Source organism: Ammodytes marinus (genome assembly GCF_949987685.1).
Source record: "Ammodytes marinus genome assembly, chromosome: 23".
Classification (NCBI taxonomy): domain Eukaryota; kingdom Metazoa; phylum Chordata; class Actinopteri; order Uranoscopiformes; family Ammodytidae; genus Ammodytes; species Ammodytes marinus.
In genome coordinates, this window is record NC_137227.1 from 10,662,042 (window position 1) to 10,684,270 (window position 22,229).

Below are 22,229 nucleotides of genomic sequence, written 5' to 3' on the forward strand. Positions count from 1 at the left end.
TCAATTCCCGCTCGCGGTCGTTCTCTGCATGTCACTCCCCTCTCTGCCCCATTCACCTCTGTCTCTACACTATCAATAAAGCATGAAAAATGCAAAAAAAAAAAAAAAAAAGACTGTATTGAACAGCATAACTTTAATTTTGAACACAATAATTTCCCTTTTTTTAACAGCTTTATTCTCAACCCTTTTTTGTATGCCTTGTAAATCTCTTCATCAACTCAGTATTTTAAATAACCCCTTAACAGTATGAATACATCTGATTATAATTGCCTTTCAAATGTTTGAGCGTGTGCTGTGTGTTGTTCTTTCGGTCTGCGCTTGTCAGCCTTGAGCAATGTGTGCGATTGGCTGCCTATGTGTCTGTAACTGTACAATGTATTGTAAAATTCACAACGGTTTATGCATCCATCAATCACACTCCAGGGACTCTAACCAGGTTGAAGAGGAGGTGAGGGTCCAGCTGTGGTACATCAACTCCAACTGAATGTGACACGCAGGGCCTCCACGCCCCCCCACCAGGGGCAGACATGTTGAGGTGAGAGGGGGGGCATGCTTCATTTCTCACTTACTCTTGCTATGTTGACCTTCAATAAAAGGCATTTCCTCCAGCTGATGCTACGAGGCTAAATTCAGACCAATATGAGGGCTAATAGTTTCTCAACAATAATCTGGATAAGAGCAGCTTGGGTCAAATCTATAGTGTTGGACGGCCCTTCCATGGTGACATCAGTGACAAGATGTAGGCTAAGATATGGGGTAGAAACTGCAGATGTAGAGAAGACGATCAGACAAGGTTAGCTTAACTTATCGGAAAACGAGAGCAAATTGTAAAATTATACCCCAATCTTTATGTTGTTAACAGCTTCATGGAAAATTCTGAGGGCAATATGCCTACACTTTTTTCTAAAATACAGTGCGTGCATTTTTCTTTGGAAGCGAGTGAAAGAGACGGCAAAATGCATGGCATTGAGGTAATGTATTTACAGTATATGTGACAATGTCAAATTAGTAATGGTAATATGATGATGATGAAGCAAACTTTGATTTAGTAGCATTCCTGTCGGGAAATCTGACCCGTCCAAAAGCATAAATAATAACTTTATTAAAATAGTGTTGTTTTTTTGCTGATGGTCTCATTTGCTGTGACACACCATTTATGTTCAGTGGAAAGATTTTACTGTTTCATAACCATTTAAAAATATGTTGTAGGAGGTTTAAAATAATGTAGAAAGAAATGTTGGCTTGTTGGGAACCTTCCCATAGCCTGGTTTACATCCAAATGTAGCGCAAGAAACAGCACAATGATAAAAGCAATTCTTGCAAAGACATAATCACTTACATGAAAAGGACGATATAGTCACAGCTCTGGAAGACAAAGTGTAGACCCCCAGTAAGTTAGTACTAATGGAATAGATTTGATCATTCTGGAAGTCATTGCACACAATTAATGACCTCAGCTCATCATTATAGCTCCATGGGTATCCAACACCTCATCTTGGTCGCATCATTCAAATCAAAGTAATAGAGCATAACGGAGAGTTTGGACATTCAATGCAACACAATCCAGTCAGCAGGTGGTGTATGACCTCATATGGTCCGCTTTTGTGCTTCTTGTATAAACATTAATCAAACAAGGATGGGACTATGCGTATTTAAATAATGAGGACGTGATGAGCCGAACATTACATCAGTGGACGTTTAGTGAAGAAAACAATGTTCTCTCTTGTCTTTTGACTACTCTTTCATTGACATGGATGTGGTCGTAATCCTTAGTCAGGTCACTTTTCATTGTTTACAAAAGAGTATTAGGGCTGTGACTGAGAATAGAAAGGAGAGGAGGACGTTTTTGTTTTTCATTATGCACACTTATGGTTTCGATATTAAAAAGCTCCAATATTATGTCAGGTGTAGGGGGGAAAAAAAGGTTGCCGCCAACTGTCTGCATCTGGTTTTTGTTTTTGATCATAATTACACTGAAGTGTTTAAATTACTTTGACAGTGGTATATTGATGTTTTTCAAAGTGTTATATGCGGCACTTTTAAAGACTGCCAAATGGTGAAAAAAAATGTACATTCTCTTTCCAAACATGTTGGATTTGGACGGCAGGTTTTTGGCTTTGAAACTGGAGAGTGCTTTGCGGTAGAAATTTAGGAGGGAAGAGTGACGGAAGGCAGCAGAGTTTTCAGAAGTGGAGGTTTGGGCAGGCACGGACACAGAAAAGTCTTCTGGGCCCCTGAAAAAGGTCCAAGCAATTGGGCACCCTATACTCACATGTGCTCATTCCTACATACACACATACATGTATTTGGAGAAACAAACTAACTATCTTCTCAATTATTACCTATACGAGAACATTTAAAACAGTACTGTACATGAAAGACTAACATAAAAACAGCATTCAAGCATCAATGCCAGCTTAACCTCAAAAACTGGCTGTATATAGTGTACAAGTTAAATGTGAAGCATATGCGTTTTAGACACATTAAAGTGAGGCACCAGACGTACATACATACTGTAGCAATAGAACGCTTGCTTGGTTGACATTTTGATGTTGCACGCAAAGGTTACGAGATAGATAGATAAAATAAGATATATTTTACTCAAGTAAAGGAAAATAAAATGCTTGTTAATAATAGGCTATAGAGACTATTTTGGTTGAAAATAAAGTGTAGCTTAAGTTTCCCACTTATGGACTGCCCTGGGTTGGGGCAAGTGGACAACAGGCCTTGGGAGGAACTGCTGCTAAGAAGGACATGTGACTAAATGTGTGTGTGTGGTAGATCCACGCCTTCTTTGCAACACAACCGAGGCACCACCTAAAACCCCACAGGTCCGGACTTGAGCCAAAACTGCGAAAAAGGACCTCCGCTGAGCAAAGTGGGGATCTAGAGAGGAAAATCAGATGATGGAGAGAAATAATGACGGGGATGAATAAGACAAGGAAACAGTCTGAATGGCTGAAAGGGAAAGGAGGAGAGAGGATAAATACAGTCAAGTACGCAAGGGATAGTGGAAGGAAGTGGACAGAATATTAAGATATTATGGGAGTGGTCCTTGGGAAATACAAAAGAGGGCCTATATATGTCATAAACTGGATCTAAGGGGGGAGCGCTAAACCTCTGCTGAAGGCCAAGAGAAAGTTCCAGTTGTGCACGGGTGAAATTGCTCATTACAGGAAATCCCCATGTGTGGTGAGAGACCACTAGCCAAAGACAAGACTGTCCATCAAGCTCCTTCGCCGTTCTGTCATCTCTCACACACTTGAAAACGTCTCATGGGTTTCAATAAATGTCAAAGTTGCACTAACTCATGTATCTGGATCGGTACCGACAATAGTACAGAATGGACTTTTCATCAGGGACAGCTCACCCCGTGTGTGTGTGAGACCTCTCCTGCTTCCTACAGGAAAAAAGGATGAATCATTTTGGCACATTTTTTGCAAGTTTTAGGGCCACTTCCCAGGCATGACTTCCTATGACGTCACTGTCAAACATGACAGCAGGCGTTTTCTTATGCTTGTACAAGTGCTCCACGAGAAAAAATCCCTCATGCAAACCTCCTAGGATTGGAATTTGACACTTTTGCCAAGTATCTTGAAAGCACAGCCCCGGCAGTGTGTAATGCCCCGTGCTTGAATCGCAAGCGTTAAATGTGTTCTGTCGTTGGAAGGGGATTTCATGGATTCTCTATTAATTCCTATTTTTTTGGGGAACAACAGCTGCTTGATATTTGTCTTGTTTTTCATCGCCTGACTTTGGGAAAGATACTTTGGAGCCCAAGCCATAGCTGAGTCATGGTGTTTCACATGTAGCTCTTGGCAGAGAGGCAGGTCTGCTCTTTCCAGTTGGCTAAACATATTTCGACTAATTTGCACCTTGATCAAGCGAGGAATAAAATATACGTTACACGCAGTGCCACGGCTGAAAGAGAACTGACACAATCCGGCAGAATCGTACCGAGGCACTTAACTTTGATCAAAGCTCTGTTGCTCTAGCCTCCATCAGGTGTATTTACTCATATCATTCCCAATGAATTCTAATGGACGTTCCTAATATGGGGCGGCAGGATGAGAGAGCTTGATGTATTGCCTGACAGCTCTGTTACAGGGGGGAAAAATACCCTGGCTTTTTTCCCATAAGAGACATGCTAATGCCCATAACTGAAAACAAATGTGAATTCCCACAGAATCCGGGGTTTAACTGTTCCCTCCGTCCCTTGGGAGAGCAAATTCAGTACAACGCAATGAAATAAGAATTTGATCCTCTACAATTCTTCGCTGATATATGGATGGCATCCCTCATGTTTTATGGTCAAAAGTCAAGTCTAGCGTATAGCCAGGTATATTCTGGTTCCCGTGGGTACAATCTGGGTAAAGTCAGTCCACACATATTAATGTGACGGAACTGAGGAAATCCAGTACGATTAACCCAAATGGACCTCACCTGCTTCAGATTTACAGAGGTTAAGGACAGGAAGAGCCATCTTCGTATCGACATAAGCTGTTAACACGAACGCCGCTGTGAAAGTTGAGTCACTGCCTGCACGGTCTGAGGTCATAACTTGGCACTAGGTACAAAGCGGAGGCAGGGGGATCCATGTTAGCGTGGATTGAAGGGATGTGCACCACAGACTTGCACTCTTTCCACGGGAAAGCCCCTCTGTCTCCCTGGAGCTCCTGTTGTTTCAGTTGTTTGAAACAATTTCAAGCTCTCAGATTGTTCCAGGGCCACAGCCTTGCAATGTTCCCGAAAGCTGCATGGGAAGTTAATTGGAAAGACAAATAGACAAGCTAGGGGAGCAAATAAGAACAAAACAGAAAATGTTCCATCTTTGGTCAAATATGAATCTTGTAGGGTACTGTACATTTTAAAGTAATTTATTGTCATTAAAAAAGCTAATTGGCCTGTAAAGTACACCAACCCATCTACTTGAAAAACGAATAAACCGCTCAAGTCAGTCTTCAACATTTTGAGCTAGGGAGTTTGGGTACTGTTTACATTGTTGCCAAGCAACAGACACATACGAAAACTATAGTTTTACAGATGTATGTAAGTTACGTTCACTCCACGTGAATAACTCCATTTCTCTTTTTACCTTGATCACTTCTTGTACTGAACACCATGACTGATGAGGCATGCATGTTTTAAGGACTGCATGAAAGCAATTAGGTCTTTATCACTGGCCAAATCAGATCCCACTTTACTGTATGTTCCATGAATAAATGCACTTAGTGGCTGCTTGTCAGCAATAGAAAAGAGTACAAACCAGTCTCAAGAGTGCTTGTTTTCATCCGAATAAAGGGAATCTGGCAATGATAAAATGAAAACCAGACAGATGTTGAAAGATTTCTGGAGACAAAGAACTTTGATTCTGGGGCTTTTATTTTGATAGTTTGTCTTACATTCAGCTTGGCCTGGTGCCAGACCAGACATCATCTCAAAGGGGGAACACAACCTATAATTCTAAAGTTTGGACAGACTGTGCTTATAAAACCAATGTATATCGACTCACACGTCACATAAATCCTACATCTCTTTCCACGATACTGTATCGCCGCAATCAACAACATAATAAAACTATTTCTTACGTTATCTGTCTGTCGCCAAAATGTTTGGCAATTGTCTAGGAGGATTTATTTTCTAATCTAAGTGAAACATGAGTCTACGGAACAATCCAAAGGTGACTAAAGTTCAAGCATGCAACACAATCTAGAAAAATAAACATTCTTAAATGCCCCTAACATTAACATGAGGTCTCAGTTGTGTCTGGGCATGACAGTGTTTGAGCGAGTGGATCTTTTTCTTAATCTCTTGAGGCATTTCACAAGGTCCATCAGCACTGTTTTTGATACAGTATACTGCAGTCAGGTTAAAACTAACTGGAGTTAGAATGTCTGAAGAGCACAATCCTGAAACAGGAAGTATCCATCCCTGAGAAAAAGGCAGCTGAAGTCTTTCACTAAAGGGGTACGCTACTCTGGTACCTTTCGTTTCAACTTTCTGTTCTTTGCTTTCTTTTTCGACCTTCTTTTTCCAAGATGGTTGTCAAACAAATTATTGTATCTCTCATCCACCACTTGCTCCTCCCTCTCATCTTTGTACCACGGTCCCCACACACCCCCATTGTACTGAGGATTAGAACGTAGGTCTTTAGCCGGGTAGCGTACCGGCACTGCAGTCTTGTTGTACTGCGCTAGCCGCATTAGCATCTTTTTCACTATGTTGGGGTAGCGCTGAGACAAGTCCACTCTCTCGTAAGGGTCAGCTGTGATGTTGAACAGCCAGACGGACTTGCCCCTGTCCCAACGAACCCGCTCATTATGCCAGCGGTTGGTCAGCCGCTGGTTGGAGAAGGTCTGCGGGGGTACCCAGTCACTGTAGCCCGGGACACCCGTCAGGAGCTTCCAGTGGCCCACTCTGAGCGCAGCCTGGATGGCTGTGTTCCACAAGCCATATCCAGCCTTCCACGAGCCATTCTTGGCTTTGATGTAGATCGGGTCAATGTTGTGAAGAATGTCCTGGCGAGGAGATGGGCGGCCTTCGCTGATAGCCTCCCAGACATCGTATCCGTCCAGATTCATATCTTCGTCTAAAGTCCCTTCGCCCAGGGTCACCAGTGTTGGGAACCAGTCAGTGATGTGGACCAAGGATCGACATTTTGTCCCTTTGTTCACCAAGAGTGGACTGTGAACAAAGCCCACCGCCCTAATACCCCCTTCCCAGTAGGTGGCTTTACTCCCCCTCAAAGGCCAGTTGCTTCCACCGGCTAATGGCTGTCCCCCATTATCTGAGGAGTAGACTATAACTGTGTTGTCATAGTAACCGTAGCGTTTCAGCGCTAATGTAAGGTTGTGAATAGCTTCGTCGAGACAGGACACCATGGCGGCATATTTACGTCGATGCAAGTTCGGTATGCCCTTGTAGCGCTCGAGGTAGCGGGCAGGAACCTGCAACGGGGAGTGAACCGCCTGAAAGGCTAGGTAGAGAAACAACGGTTGTCTGTGAGGGTCGTGATTTGCTAAGATGTTGATGGCCTTGCGAGTATACATCATGGTCGAGTACATGCCACGGTCTTGTTCCCAAGCTGCCTCTTCCCCTTCATACAAATCGTAGCCACAAATACCGGGCCCTTCACATTTGTAGTGACTATAGTAGTCCCCACTTCCAAGTAGGGAGCCGAAGAAACTGTCGAAGCCACGTTTGGTAGGCAGGCAGTCACGCTTGTAGAAGCCCAGGTGCCACTTGCCCACCATGTGGGTGGAGTAGCCTGCTTGTTTGAGCTTCAGGGGCAGGGTAACATTTTCCAGGGGCAGGCAGTTGGGCTGGGTAGCTCGGATGATGGAGTGCTGAAGGCCTGTGTGGATCTGGTACCTACAAAAAACAAAACAAATATCACCCATCAGAGACAGATTGACAGAGATATGTGACATTGATTGTTTGAATGATTTGTTTAATCAGTTTGTTTGGTTTCTGAAAGAGCTTAAATGCTTCCTCTATATTCCTTGAGTTGAGCAATTACCTCACAGATATGATCTGCTACATGAGTTTATTTACATGCTACTGGTTGACATTTAAATAACAAAATCTTATAAACAGAAATGCTGCTTATATAAAAACTGAAGACTACATTGCACCCCCTCCTTGACAAAGGACTGCTCTCACGGACCATTTGAAGGCAAGGTAAGGTCATCCACTCTCAGAGGGAATCTTTTCTATTGGAAATGAGACACTGATACATTATTCAGTCTTAATTACAATGGACCCAGTCCAACGCAAACACATTTGAGCCGACAGAAGGGTACTTATAGCCTGGCAAGCTTAGTGCATGGTAATGTTTAACTGACATCTAACAGTGCAGCGAAAAGAGTTGGGTAGGTAATGGTAGTTGGAGGGGGAGGTGTAGAGCAAAAACAGAAGACCTGTCACTCAGGACCAGACAGGAAACAGAGTTGTGACCTGAAGTAAATGATGCTGTAGCAGTCATCTTGACAACAAGGTAACACAGCACTATTGCTGAGTGAAGGACATACACTATGTATTGAAGAATCTTATTTTTTCTGAATCTTTTTACTGCAACTCTCAACTTAAGTACTTTTGGGTGTAACAGAAGGATTAAGTCAGTCCAAAATGTTATGTAATACATTCAACTTGTATAACCATTTAGCACAAAATGACTCTTTCACAGGATATCCGCAGGCGTGTGATGGAATTGTTAATTCCCACCCAGAACAAACACTCTCCACCCACTGGAGTTATAATACTCTCCCATTCCCACAACACAACCACATCCTCAATTACTCATCAATTGGAAATTTCTTCTGAAGGTGGTCACAATTGACATATAAGCTTCCATGATAGGCCTGACAAAAGCAAATGGAAAGAATACTGGTTTTACAGTGTTGTAAAACATTATCTATTGAATAGATATGTCTGCTAGACTTTTACTAAAATAAGGACCCACAAACTCAGTTTACTTAACTCAAACAAAATCAATTGCCTACTGGGTGCTGTTTAGGGCTGGGTATATAAAATATGGGCTTTTTGTGTACCAAATAAAATGTGTCTGGTTATTCTAGATCTATCTTAAATAAAGCTCTCTCATCAAGGGTCAGCAGTATCTTAATAGGTGGAGTTTAGCTTAGGAACTGGAGAGGGCCTGGTTCAAGTCCAGCATGGACCACAATATAGATTTTGGATTGGTAGCTGGGGAGGTTCCAGTTCAACTCCTGGGCGTAGACAAGGTACCTTTGAGCAAAACACAAACCCATTGACCCCATTAATGCATGTCTTTGCATAGGCCCTGTGTGTGCAAAATGAAAAATTACAATGGAGTGAAACATTCCCCTAAATCTTCTCCTTTAAACTATAATTTCCTCATTCACCACTGATGCATTGAACTATTTAGGCATATATTGTTAAAGGAAAAAAAAGGTTTTGATGAACATGATGTACAAGGTTAGCAATTGTACTTATCTTCATTACAATTTCTTTAACTAGCCAACTGTAGGAAAGCCTTTCAAAAGAAGTTTGTTGATGTAGCCCATATATCTTTTATATATTTTTAAGGACAATTTTGTATCAATATATCTTTGGAAAACTGTTTTGTAATTGCATGGTAGGGTACTGATTGCTTCATTATTATTGGCACCAGGTCTTCACATTTCCATTTGATTTGTAGTAGATGAGAAATCCCTAACTTTTAACAACATCAAATGTCTGTTCAATATATGAACGTGGCGAGCTAAGTCGGGAGGTGTTAACATTTTGTTTTGTGGTTCTTGGCTGCTCTACCTTCTGGCCAGTTTTTGTACAGATTATATGTGACATAATGTGTTAAATAATTACTTAAGAAGTGCTGGCAGGTGGATTTCGACACCTTCAGACTGATTCTCACTGCTTCCAGTCTTTTGGGATAAGCAAAGCAGACTGGGAAAGAATGTGAATAAGCATTTTTTTTTCAAAATGTCAAACTATTCCTTTGAGTCTATTTGGGTCCATGTAGGGTCCTGTTCCATTGCCAGGGTTCCGGTCTGTCTATCCAGTGGATCCAGGCAGACTTCATATCAGCTTTGATTCCTTGGTGCTTAATCATCGTAGAAGAAAAAACTGACATGTGAATAGAGGGAACTTAGAAGATAAATTATGCTTGCAACCCATTTCAGGCATGAATGCTACGTAATTGGTGGCTCATAATGCTGCTGCCAGTGTTTGTGTTCCTTGTCCGTTTGGAACAACTTTTATTTTGGCTAAGGTCTTATTAAACTTGGGACTATTCGGATCAGGGTAGACTTTTGGATCCAGTCTCTTCTTTTTGAAGATATAGTTTATAGCCATCTGGGTCGGGTAGTTCTTCCACAGGTTTTGGATCAATTCATGATTATATCAAAAGTGTTGGACCCATAAAGACCTTGAATTGGCCTTGTTTTTTTTCACAAACAATTACAATATCCAACCTAGCTGGGAGTTTGAAAGCAGCTCTCAGAAGACAAGGACAAAGAGTTCTGACATGATTTCTGCCCCGACTCCCCATGTCTGCTTTGAGTGAAAGCAAGACACCCAGGAGACAAGGAGCTGATGCAGAAAGATGCTTCTTCCCCTTCTTCTCTCTCTCTCTTGACCCTCCCTTGCTCTCTCCTGAGGTTGGCGGTGTGCAGTCAAGCTGTCACCAGGGAGAAAGAGTGAATAGAAGTGTCTGGTTTAGATTTCCACAGAGGAAGATTCAGCTGGAGGGGAACCAGAAGGTGGTCAGGCCGAGCAAACCTCCATTGCCCCTTGAGAACATAAAAGTCCTTCAAAAGGTTACACCACAGTGTGGAATGTGCAACGCTCCAAACATAGCAATGAACCTAATGATTTACAACTAAAATACTACTCAACAAAAACAATACAATGAAAGCTACATACAATCATATGAAAAAGTTTGGGAACCCCTCTCAGCCGGCATTATAATTGACTCTGCTTTCACAAAAAAAATATAAAAGTGGTATGTCTTTAATTTACCAGGAACAGCTAAGTACTGGGATGTTTTCCAAACAAAGATTTTTTGAAAAGCAGTATTTGGTTGTATGAAATAAAATAAAATGTGAAAAACTGGCTGTGCAAAAATATGGGTACCCTTGTGGTTTTGTTGATTTTAATGCCTGTAACAGCATGTAAAACTGATGAATTTAAACACAAAGTTGGTTGGATTATGTTGTTAAGCCTTGAACCTCATAGAAATGTCTGTTTAATCATGAGAAAATGTATTTTAGGTGCCTAAAAGCAAGTTGCACTTCTCTTTGACTCTCTGCTGAAGTGAGACAGAATGGGATCATCAAAACTGCTCCCAAAAGATCTTAAAAACAAAGATTATTCATTATCATGGTTTAGGGGAAGGCTACAAGAAGCTTTCCCAAAGGTTTCAATTGTCAATTTCTACTGTAAGGAACGTTGTCAGGGAATGGAAGGACACAGGCACAGTTGCAGTTAAACCCAGGTCTAGCAGACCAAGAAAAGTACAAGAGCGGCATATGCGGCGGATTGTGAGAATGGTTGAACACAACCCAAAGATCACCTCCAAAGACCTGCAAGAACATCTGGCTGCAGATTGTGTATCTGTACATGGTTCAACAAATCAGTGCAATTTGCACCAAAACATCTGTATGGCCAGGTGATGAGAAGGAAGCCCTTTCTGCGCCCACGCCACAGATACAGTTGCATGGAGTATGCAAAAGCTAATTTAGACAAGCCAGATTCATATTGGAAGAAAATGCTTTGGACTGATGAGACAAAAATTAAGTTATTTGGTCTTTATAAAAAGCAGATGTTTTGGTGCAAATTGCGCTGAATTGTTGAACGATGTACAGATACACAATCTGCAGCCAGATGTTCTTGCAGGTCTTTGGAGTTGATCTGTGGGTTGTGTGCAACCATTCTCACAATCCTCCACCTATGCCGCTCCTGTTTTTTTCTTGGTCTGCCATGCCTGGGTTTAACTGCCACTGTGCCTGTGTCCTTCCATTTCCTGACAACGTTCCCTACAGTCGAAATTGACAATTGAAACCTTTGGGAAAGCTTCTTGTAGCCTTCCCCTAAACCATGACAATGAACAATCTTTGTTTTTCAGATCTTTTGGGAGCTGTTTTGATGATCCCATTCTGTCTCACTTCAGCAGAGAGTCAAAGAGAAGTGCAACTTGCATTTAGGCACCTAAAATACATTTTCTCATGATTAAACAGACATTTCTATGAGGTTCAAGGCTTAACAACATAATCCAACCAACTTTGTGTTTAAATTCATCAGTTTTACATGCTGTTACAGGCATTAAAATCAACAAAACCACAAGGGTACCCATATTTTTGCACAGCCAGTTTTTCACATTTTATTTTATTTCATACAACCAAATACTGCTTTTCAAAAAATCTTTGTTTGGAAAACATCCCAGTACTTAGCTGTTCCTGGTAAATTAAAGACATACCACTTTTATATTTTTTTTGTGAAAGCAGAGTCAATTATAATGCCGGCTGAGAGGGGTTCCCAAACTTTTTCATATGACTGTATATCCCCATAGGGGAATCACAGACTGCAAACGCATACCTAATGTACCCTGAATGTAGCTCAGCTTTCTGGGCCATGAGCTTGTATTTCCTCAGATTTATAAATGCTTCTGCCTAAGTTTGGTGCAGTTTATCAAACCTTGGCATGATGTACATGGATTTGTGATCAAATAATCAACATTAAAATCTTAATTAATTAAAATTAATCATAAGCATTAAAAAAAAATTATTTGCACCTTTTTCACAGCAGAAAGAGTTATTCCTTTCAAATTTACTGAGTGTATGATTTGTTTTAATGTGTGCCTCTATTGATGGCAATGTATGTCTTATGAAAACACAGATTGTCTTGAAATTTGGTACAGACCTTTATGGTGCAAAAAGGATGTATCCTACTGACTTTGGCGATTCCATTACTTTTTCTCTGGTGCCACTTTTCTCTAGAATTGAATGAAATGCCCTGACATTTTGTAAACACTTTTATGTTGCCCACAGGAAACGCAGTAATAACTACTTGCCTGCACCACCGACTGCTGCTGCCTACTTAGTAAAATCTCAGCACATAGCTAAAAGATTAGGTAAAATTGATTAGGTGATTACCAATATGACAAAATAAGTTTGGCTTAGTTTCATCATTAATGTTGTGTATGGTCCCAAACATGATTATCAGACTTTGAAGCAGCAAGTAACACCAAAACTTCTCTTCATTGGTCTGGTCATTGGTTTTTCCTTTTTTTTCATTTTCCTTCATTGTCCTTCAAACGTTGTCTCCGCATCTGGCACATTTAGTTAATAAACAGCCATTTTTTTGTACAGATGTAGGCACTAGCTAGGTGGTCAAATACGCACCATCTTTGCATGGTTGGAGTGTGTCTTTGATTGAGACTGCTTCACAGTTCATCCCTTACTCACTCCCCTAAACGTTTTAATTTGGGGAAATTCTGTTCCACTCACCCACCGCATCGCCAGTGTCTTTCAATTCCAGTTGGCGGATACATTGTGCATAAATGAATCTGTATAAAAAGAGCTGTTTATTCTCTGGGTAGAGAATCTGCCCTGCACTGTGCTTTGCTAAAAAACAAAATGCCATCTGGGTTTGATGCCTCCAAATCAAGTTAGGAAATTGTAATGTTTACAATTTGGCAACAAGGATTCCCACAGATTTCAAAGCTGGTTCCCGGGACTTATAAAATGTTTAACTCCCCAGCATAATAAAACAGCGCAATTCTGAATTTGATACCTCTATTCATTGCAATGTCTTTGAGGTCAGGTCAGTGAATTCAAAATGAGACCACACCGGCCCTGGTGGGAGCCAAGAGAGTGTCTTGGTTTCATATGGCGATGAGAAGAATCATCTTGTCACTTGTTGTTCTAGCCAGGGGGAGCTCTGAAACCCAACTACCAACGTGCACATTGGTGAATAGAAGAGACATTGTAAGTCTGTCATTAGGCGACAAGATTCTAATGCACGGAATGAAGAAGGGATGGGAAAGGAAGGGGAGAAGTAAAGACAACATGTGTTTGTGGGTAAGATGACAACATCAACGACACAAAATCCACCAAGCCTGGCATGGGAATGGTTTCTTAAGAAACAAAGACATAAAGAAGCTGGTTAACTCCCCTATTGCATTTTAAAATCCCAAATATAAAACTTCATGAGCTTCATGAAGAATTAGTACTTTTAAACCCTTGTTCTCCGTAATACTTTCAGACTTTCCACAAGCGAGTACAATTTATCGTCATTACTAGCCAATAAACGTCCATAAACTATCTTTGGGGTTAAATACACTCCATTATCTTTAATCTCAATTTGCATTCATTCCATTTATACAAGTATCCTTTTTTCCACTTCTGCACTTCACTTCATATAGTTTTCTTTGTCAGGCACCTTTGGAAAGCCAGAGACTGAGAAAAAAAGCCTTGAAGAACTTGCAAGAGAAAATAATGCATGATATGAGCCAGGAAGTAAAGAGAAAGAGAAGAATGGAAACCATATATAATACATTTGAAAAAAGTAATTAAGACATGTACAGTATGTGCTTGAGATACCACCCCTTAAGATCTCCAACTGTTTTTGCAACTCCTGCAGGTTTGGTGGTGTCCACATACCAAAAGGTTACAGCCATGTAATGAGAATGTCATGCTATGTGCAGCCTATGATCCCCCCACAAATCAGTCAAACCAGCCCATGGTTTTGACGTGGAACTGTTCAACATGGGGTGCAAAGACTTGCAAAGTATCCCAATGTTTTTTTCTTGGACATACAAGGGGGTTCACAGGGGAACTAGGTCTTGACTTTGCAGGTTTTGGGGCACCTGAAGGACAGTTCTAGGTATTTACTTTTTATGAGACCTTAAAATAATGACTGCAGTAACTACTGCCCTCTGGAGATCTTCCCTCCTACCCTGCAGTCCCTCCACATGTCCAATTTGACTGATTTATGGGTTCATTTAAAGCTGAGCAGGGCATGATTAGGCAGCCACGGCACAGGGGCCAAAGTTTTGGGATCAGGCCTCCTGCATCCTTTATCAGGCATTTTGTCAAGCCACATGCAGGAACACTTAGAGCAGACTCCCCATTTTATCAAGCAAAAAGGTGCTGTTAAGTTCCTCAAGTGAAAAGTAGAGTTGTGGTCTTAATCGCTGCAACAATCATGATATGCTGCAACAATCATGTTATGCTATCGCTCTGGTTTATTTACAAAACCGTTGAGCCAAAAAGCCAACAAATCACACACTCTATTAAATTTGAATCACCAAATGTCGGCAATCACTCTAGTCCCACAAGACTGGTGCAATGGCCACTACTCTGCAGCCACTGAGGGTTGTGGAGGTTTCGCAAACAGATTTTCTGCACAGGCTCTTGTATTCCAGCTCCACGTCCTCCTCACATATGGTTCAAATAAGCAGCCTCAACTCTGCACTCTGCATTTAATCAAAGTCAGCTCCAGAGTAGTTCTTCACACTTATCTCTTCCTTTCAGCAGGCTCTTCATTTACTTTATTGCTATCTCTGAATATCTCCCTAAAGTGTTGCTCCTTCTTTGGCCTCATGTTCTATATCTTACAGATTCCTTAAGGTAAGACTTCATTTTTAACAAACCCAAACTTCTCCAGAAAGGCTGCTTATTCATCAACCCATATGTTCACTTGCTCGGTTCATCATTGCCCAACCCAGAGTTCTAGGACAAACTGGCGTGGGGCGAGGAAGGGAAGTGAAAGAGTGACAGATGATTGAAAAAACAAGAAAAGGGTGACTGCGAGGCTACGGCGAGTGTGAGACACGTGTGGACAGATGGAAGTGTGTGAAAAAGTTGTGAGGAGCACATTGAAAAGGAGCTGCTTTGAGCAAATAAACCGCCTCGCTCTCCCTGTGGTTAGGACCAGATTTGAATCCAGACGGTTATAATGTAAGAGCACAGTGTTCAAGGATGACAGGAGAGCTTTTTCAAATCAAGCTACAATCATTGCTTTCCGCTCTTCATTGCCGCGGGACCCCAGGGAACATTCCTCATCTTTTGTTTGTTGATGGATGGAAGCTCATTCAGCGATGTAGGAGACTGATAATGAAACTTAGTTTTGAATCAGGTTTTCCTTTGCTTGACATGAGTGACTGCAGCTTAAACACACCACATACTGAGGACACGATTAAGACAGATCTCTACAGATACCCTTGTCTAAAATGGAAACGTTAAAACGGGTATAATTTTGCGGTATTTAATGAAATCATAACAGCATGTGAATAGCTGACCAAGAGTCAAGACAGGAAGTCCAAATGGGTTAGATATTCAGCTACTGATACAAGAGCTGAAAGGTGTGTTTAAGATGTATGGAACGTGCCAAAAAGTCCACTGGCTGGATTTGTCTGGACAGGTAAGTTGACATGGCTGTCAAGTTCTGGAACAGTCTTCTTTGACAGTTTGCCTACTTAATTACAATGGATCCAACACACGTCGAAAGGAATACGAAATATTGTCATGTACACATTCCTCAAACATATCTCAAATTTTTATAGTTGAAGGGTTGCCCAGAGGAGCAACCTCTGCCCTTGCCTTTGGCAATCCACCTCTTTTGATCGCTTAAGATCAGTGGGAGAGTGCGATGGGGTTGAACAGCATAACGACTCCGAACTTGAAAGAAAGCTCTGACTTTAAATCCCTAATCTCATCAGTGCAGCTTAAAAACAAACTCCTGTCAGGTTGACATTTTTTCTGATGCAGCGACTTTCCCAGGGGGTGTAAAGTGTGGAGCACTTTTCTCAAGCTCCTGTTACTGGAAGGTTAGAGCAATTTGCTGCAGATTCAACAGCAGCTGCACACAACTTGTTATGGTTGGGGGTTGCTGGCAGGCAGGTAGGACCCAGACACAGACGGCTCAAAGGTATGACCATTTATTAAAGAAACAAACACAAGAAGCAGGGTACACAGGGAACTCACCAACAAGCACACACAAGACAATGCTACGACACTGAACAATGGGAAGACAAGGACTTAAATAGACAACAGGGGAGACAACGAGGCACAGGTGAAACACATTAGGGAGGGACCAGTAATCAAACAGGAGGGACACTTGACAGGACATGGTGGAGAAACAAGACAAAGATACCAAAGTAAAACAGGAAACACACCAAAACAAGACGAAGAACAGACGGATCATAACACAACTGCTTCTATAAATATGCCAAGTCGGTTTAATCTTTTTTATCTTCAACCTTTCAATTATGTCATCAGTTCATCAATCCAAGTCAGAAAGGCTAATATCACAAATTTCCCAAATCCAAAGGAGCTCTCGCCATTTTTCCCCCTACCATTTTTTCCCTTGGCATGTCTAACTCTAAAAAACGGAAATGATTTTAACCCCACCACATCCAATATAGTATCCTGTGTTAACTCTTCTGTCATACTCGTGCTTAACAGTGTCAAGGCATGTTGTCAAAGCCAGGCTGAATAACCAATGTTCCACTCCACTCTGCAAAGTGATGTGTTACAGCTGAAGTGGAAGAATTTGTCCAACGCACCGATCTGCCTGTCAAGGATTCTGTCCAGGGTTTCCTTAAAAGCACCTGTTATAATGATCATAGCATTATCCACATTTCGCAACAGGAGAAATAATGTGTCGGTTGTACCCCCTTTGGTTTCAGGATGTTTATTTTGACCCTGCGTTCCCTGCGGTACACTCACTCATTTATGGGGCAAGACAACATGTCCACCTGAGTTGACAGTTGAGAAAAACACAGAGCCAATGGCCCGTGGCAAAGATCCCCGCCAGCAAGTGTCGAAAAAAAATAAAAATAATAACGTCATTACAAAATATATTCAGTGAGAAAGCTGAAGGCTGGGTTCAAATACAGGTGGTTGCCATGGTAACCTGTTCAAACAGCCCTTATGAAGCGCTTATGTTTCGGATTTAATCTTTAACTCGGTCTGACGTTTGCACCCGGCAAGCCTATGCATGTGTGCTGGAAGGGCTTTGGGGTAACTTTGTTCTCGTGGTGAGTGTCCAGCTGACTCAAAACAGCTGATGTGTTAATGTTAGCACGCATATGGATGGCGTTTTCCCACTCAAACTCAACCACACACACACACACACACACACACACACACACACACACACACACACACACACACACACACACACACACACACACACACACACCATGCGTTTCAGTACAAGTACGAGTACAAGCCTGGAAACAGAAATTAATCTACACCTAGAATTCCACATGGACGTAAATTGAGTTTCTCTCTCCATCCACCCAGAGATAGGTGCAGGGGAGCTAGGAGGTTCGCTGCACTTTTCTCGTTATTTTCTCGGGCATCCGCCAAAACAATTGTGGTGCCAAGCGAGCCTCCTTCTCTAAGCTAAGGGCTGGAACACATGGCATAGGCAGGGGGGTGGGGGGATGCCCTGCAGAGCTACAAAGAGGAAAAACTGCTGATGTGAAACATACTGTAAAGAAAAACTACAAAGCCAGACCACAGCTGACCCCCCCATGATAATGTATACCTTAAGCTGCCTCGCCATTTAATATCTCCTTACACAGCTTCCTGCTGCCCACTAAAACGCTAAGCGGTTGCCAAGACGACGCTGCTGCTGCTCCCCAATTTGGAAACACTTAAAATCTCAAGGCCCACTTACGACTGTGCCCCATAATCATGCGATACGTTTCGGAACTACAGTTCACATAATTTGATGTCCGTAAACAGGAGGTTTAATGTTGCCATTACATTAAATTAAACCACACGTGTTTTTGCCTATATATTCGTTTGCTTGTTGGAAAATTGGCAGCTATTGGCAGCTGTTGGCGTGGATGTGTGCAGTACTGTACTCGCCAAAAGTAACTGTTTGAGCTCCTGGAACCAAGTGACATCACTTTATGAATTGGTCCAAAGGGGCACTGAACTTCAGATATCAGCCGATCAGACATGTTGTAAAGGAGCCAACAGTTCAACCACATTGGCTAAGCCACTTTATTTCGGAGGCAGAGCTGAAAATGAGCATACGGTAATGTCCTTAATAGTCCCTCGTCATTGGATGGTTTCCCTTTGCTTTCCCTTTCCAAATAAGTTTGACCTTTCTTAATTGTCTGACTACTAGCGTTTCTTGCCTCGACGGTCGTGGAATGAGCCAATCAACTTGCCTTAATGCAGACAACATGGAAGGTGTGTGCATCAGTTCCTTGGCAAAAACCTCTGCAACCTCTTTGGTTACCCATAACACCATTCTCCTTGTAGTTTTTTCTAACTACTATATTGAAAACATGGTGAGAGGTGTCATGTCCGCTCAGCAGGAGATAGATTAACCGATCACTTTGGATATTCGCTTTGCAGCAGTCATTAATCAGAGCGGCACTTTGTAATGTCAGGGAGGGAAAAATGGAAAGCTTTGGAAAGTTTTTACAAGTTGGCAAAAGAAAAGACAAGTTGAGGGACCACCTCTGGTAAGTCATTTCCTATTGGAAACCCTGCGTTGATGAGTTGAGCTGACAGCCAGAGCTATAAACATACAGTAAAATCCATGCTGTGATACAACCATAATCTTCCTTTAACAGTGTCTGTGAAACGGAACGAGGGAAGAGGGATACTAAGCTACGCTCCATCGAAATGATGGCTTTACTGTGACTGCAGACAGACAAGGGTGGAAATACTGGAGGGTATATGAGATTGTTACAACTTGGGCGAAACCAAAAGTCCATCTGTACCCACTTAGGCTTTGGGCACAAGCATCCCCCCCCCCCAGTCCCAAAACCACATCCAAACTGATGTGAGGCATCATCACGCAATCATGAATCTCTTCATTTTGTTCTGCTACAAAATAGGCATATTAATACTTGGTCGGTGAATGAAATGTTCCTACTGATGCTGACTTCTTGTTTTTTTGTGTTCATTTTGGACTTTTAGGAACATACCGTATATGTAAATATAAAATAGTTTATTTTTTAACCTGAGCTCCAAAGCTCCAATCTGGGAATTCATTACCATTTTTTTTTTTTTTTTTTTTCAGAAAGTTATAGGCTACAATATGTTTTCATAAAAAGTTAAAATTGGATTTATTTACACTGGAAATAGTGTAGAACACATAGAGTACATAATACTGTATATTTTTAATGACCCTGAAAATTTTAAATGGAGCTAACCATCCATATTAATGTGATTTAGTCGATTCATTTTCAGGTACTTCCTTTTCTCAACAATTAAAGAAATGAATGCTTATGTGAGCAACTGCAGCCTATATGTAGGCTATTAGACAGGTTTTGGTTTGTGTTGATTTTTGAGTGATGTATTGTGTTGACTTCTGTTTTGCTGAATGAATGCAAAGAGGCTTTTTATGTCTTGGTTTTTGCCTTACTTTTTATGTAGCCTAATGTGAGTGTGAATGTTGTGAACGTTTTAAATCCAGAGTTTGTAATATTGTTATGCAATAGGCTAAGTGACCACGGGTAGTCTGGTCTACTGTTAAGAGTTAAGACGTGGGCTAATGGGCATCTCCACATAAACTAACTAAACTATTGCACTCTACCTGCCGGTCATGAGTTGGCTTCTGGACGGGCTGCAGAGCGGCTGCACGTAGTAATTCTCCAGCTTGACTCCCTGCGCCGCCAGCCGGTCCAGGGTCGGGGTCTTGATCTCGGAGCCGTGGTAGCCGACATCCCGGAAGCCCTGGTCGTCCACCAGGATGAAGATGATGTGCGGCTGGGAGCTCGTCTTCGGCCTGTTATTGGGATCGAACTCATTGCCCCGGTTGCGCTGCAGCAGCAACTCGGCGTCCCAGTTCTCCCACGACAACTGAACGCTCCACGTCTGCGAGATGATGAAGCTGAGGAACAAACTCAGCGGCACCCACAAGATGAACATGATTTCAAACGGATTGATTTAGGTCACTGTCGGTGGAAGTGGTGGAGGCTGCGGGTGGGAACTTGTTGCATATGTTCCGGGGGGTCAGCAACACCACTTTGGGATCGGGCTTGCATCGTGATCGGTCCTCTCTTCTTCCAATAGCCTACAGTCCACTTGACAGCTCCTTGCTCCTGCGGTTTCAAATGCGACTTCACTGACTGATGTTCCACGTGGAAAACGAACGCATCACCTGCCTTTTTAAAACTCACACACACTCTGCTGCACGAGTTTAAAAAACTAAACTAAAACTAAACTATATTTGCATAAAACCACAAAGAGGTTTTTGTCTCTACACACACAACCAGTCTATTATTCCCCCAGTCCAACGACTGTGGAGCTTTCGTCAAAAGACGCGCGGGACTCGAACCAACAGAGATGCGGCCGCCGGTGCAGCGAGTTCACGGCACATGTCCTCCATCCTGCCTGCTGTCAAAGCTGAGAGCGCACTGAAGACTGCTGTGAACACACACTGAGGAGGAGGAGGAGGCAGGTCCATGCGTATGCTGGCTACGTCCTCCTCCCTGCTCAACACTGTTCCAAGAACTAGGCTACACACCGTGTCGCGGTGCGTTCACGAGCAATTCGAAAAAGTGGAGCGATTAGTTGGAGCTCTCATGTGAAGGCAAAGTTTCTCTTGATCAGCAGCTTTAGTAGAGTAAAAGTTATATGCAAGCTAGTTGCAATTTATGCAGTACAACTCGTATGCAATGAAAAACAATGATTTGCCATTTCGTTTTATGTTGTCACATGTTGCATACATCTTGATGACACCACATACTATTGGCTAGCTAGACCATGATAGGTTACTCTTGATTTTTATTTCAGCCCTTAGGCTTCACGTATGTAAAAAGAGGAACATCCACATTGCATGTCGAAAAACACTGCACATCCTCCACAGCTCTTCCTTCTCCAATGAAACCATTTCAGCCTATCTTTTGCAGAAAATCTACAATTGAATTACTTTTAGGAATGTGGAATTTCTTATATAAGTGAGAGTGTAACAGCAGCACTTTCATTTTGATGTGAAAAGTCCAGGAATTTAGAAATAGAGTAAAACATTTACATAGGATGACTGTAAAATAACCTAATTAGCCATAAAAAGTCCCTTTGTCAGTTTTCCAACAGGCCTTGAAGGTAGCAACAGGACCAGAACCCAAACCTGCTTCTTTTTCTCTGTCAATAATGTCCCTGATCACTGACTGCGTGTGTCAGCGCTAAAACGATTAAGGATTTTGTCGGTGGAATCTGGTGATTAGGCCTATCGTATGTTTTCATTGCAGCTCCTTTGTGAATAGAACAATCTGTTTTCCTTTTCTGGATTTACACTCCTGAAACCAGGCATTTGATTTATGCGTGGGCTCTGGAGTAAAGAGGCACATGCATTAGAAAAACAGATCAGGAGGGATGTATTTCACATCCTCCTCTCTGAAATATAGGTATGTAGGGGGCTGAGTGACGTGCCGACACTTAAAGAAGTAGGGACGGACATTCAGCAAAGGTAGCTTTTCAGACATATCCTTTGATATACTCTGAGGTCTTTTCCAAAACCTTAGGCTTGGAAAATAGAATGATTAGACGGATGAAGTAAGAAAATACATTTGTGTTATTTGTGTGCCAGCCATTGACATGCGAGACTGCTGTTTTACCTTTAAAGGAGCCAGTGGAGGTGGGCTGAGCATCTCCAGTGGAGGCGAAATACTCCAGACGTGTCTAGCAGGAAGGAGAACCTGGTCCAGACCCAGAACATGCTGGAGGGATTCCCATTGAGAAGCTATTGGGACGAGGCCTGGAGAAAAGCACAGT

At 42.1% G+C, this 22,229-nt stretch overlaps 1 protein-coding gene across 1 annotated transcript; it reads right to left on the reverse strand.

The window, feature by feature from the left end:
* Nucleotides 1-5,379: 5,379 nt before the first annotated feature.
* On the reverse strand, nucleotides 5,380-20,858 carry arsj (arylsulfatase family, member J). The gene is made up of 2 exons (XM_080051587.1): nucleotides 20,050-20,858; nucleotides 5,380-7,371 (listed from the first exon to the last, which is right to left on the reverse strand). Exons 1-2 carry the CDS (start codon nucleotides 20,382-20,384, stop codon nucleotides 5,973-5,975), a joined length of 1,734 nt encoding a protein of 577 aa, XP_079907713.1. The 5' UTR covers nucleotides 20,385-20,858; the 3' UTR covers nucleotides 5,380-5,972.
* Nucleotides 20,859-22,229: the final 1,371 nt, after the last annotated feature.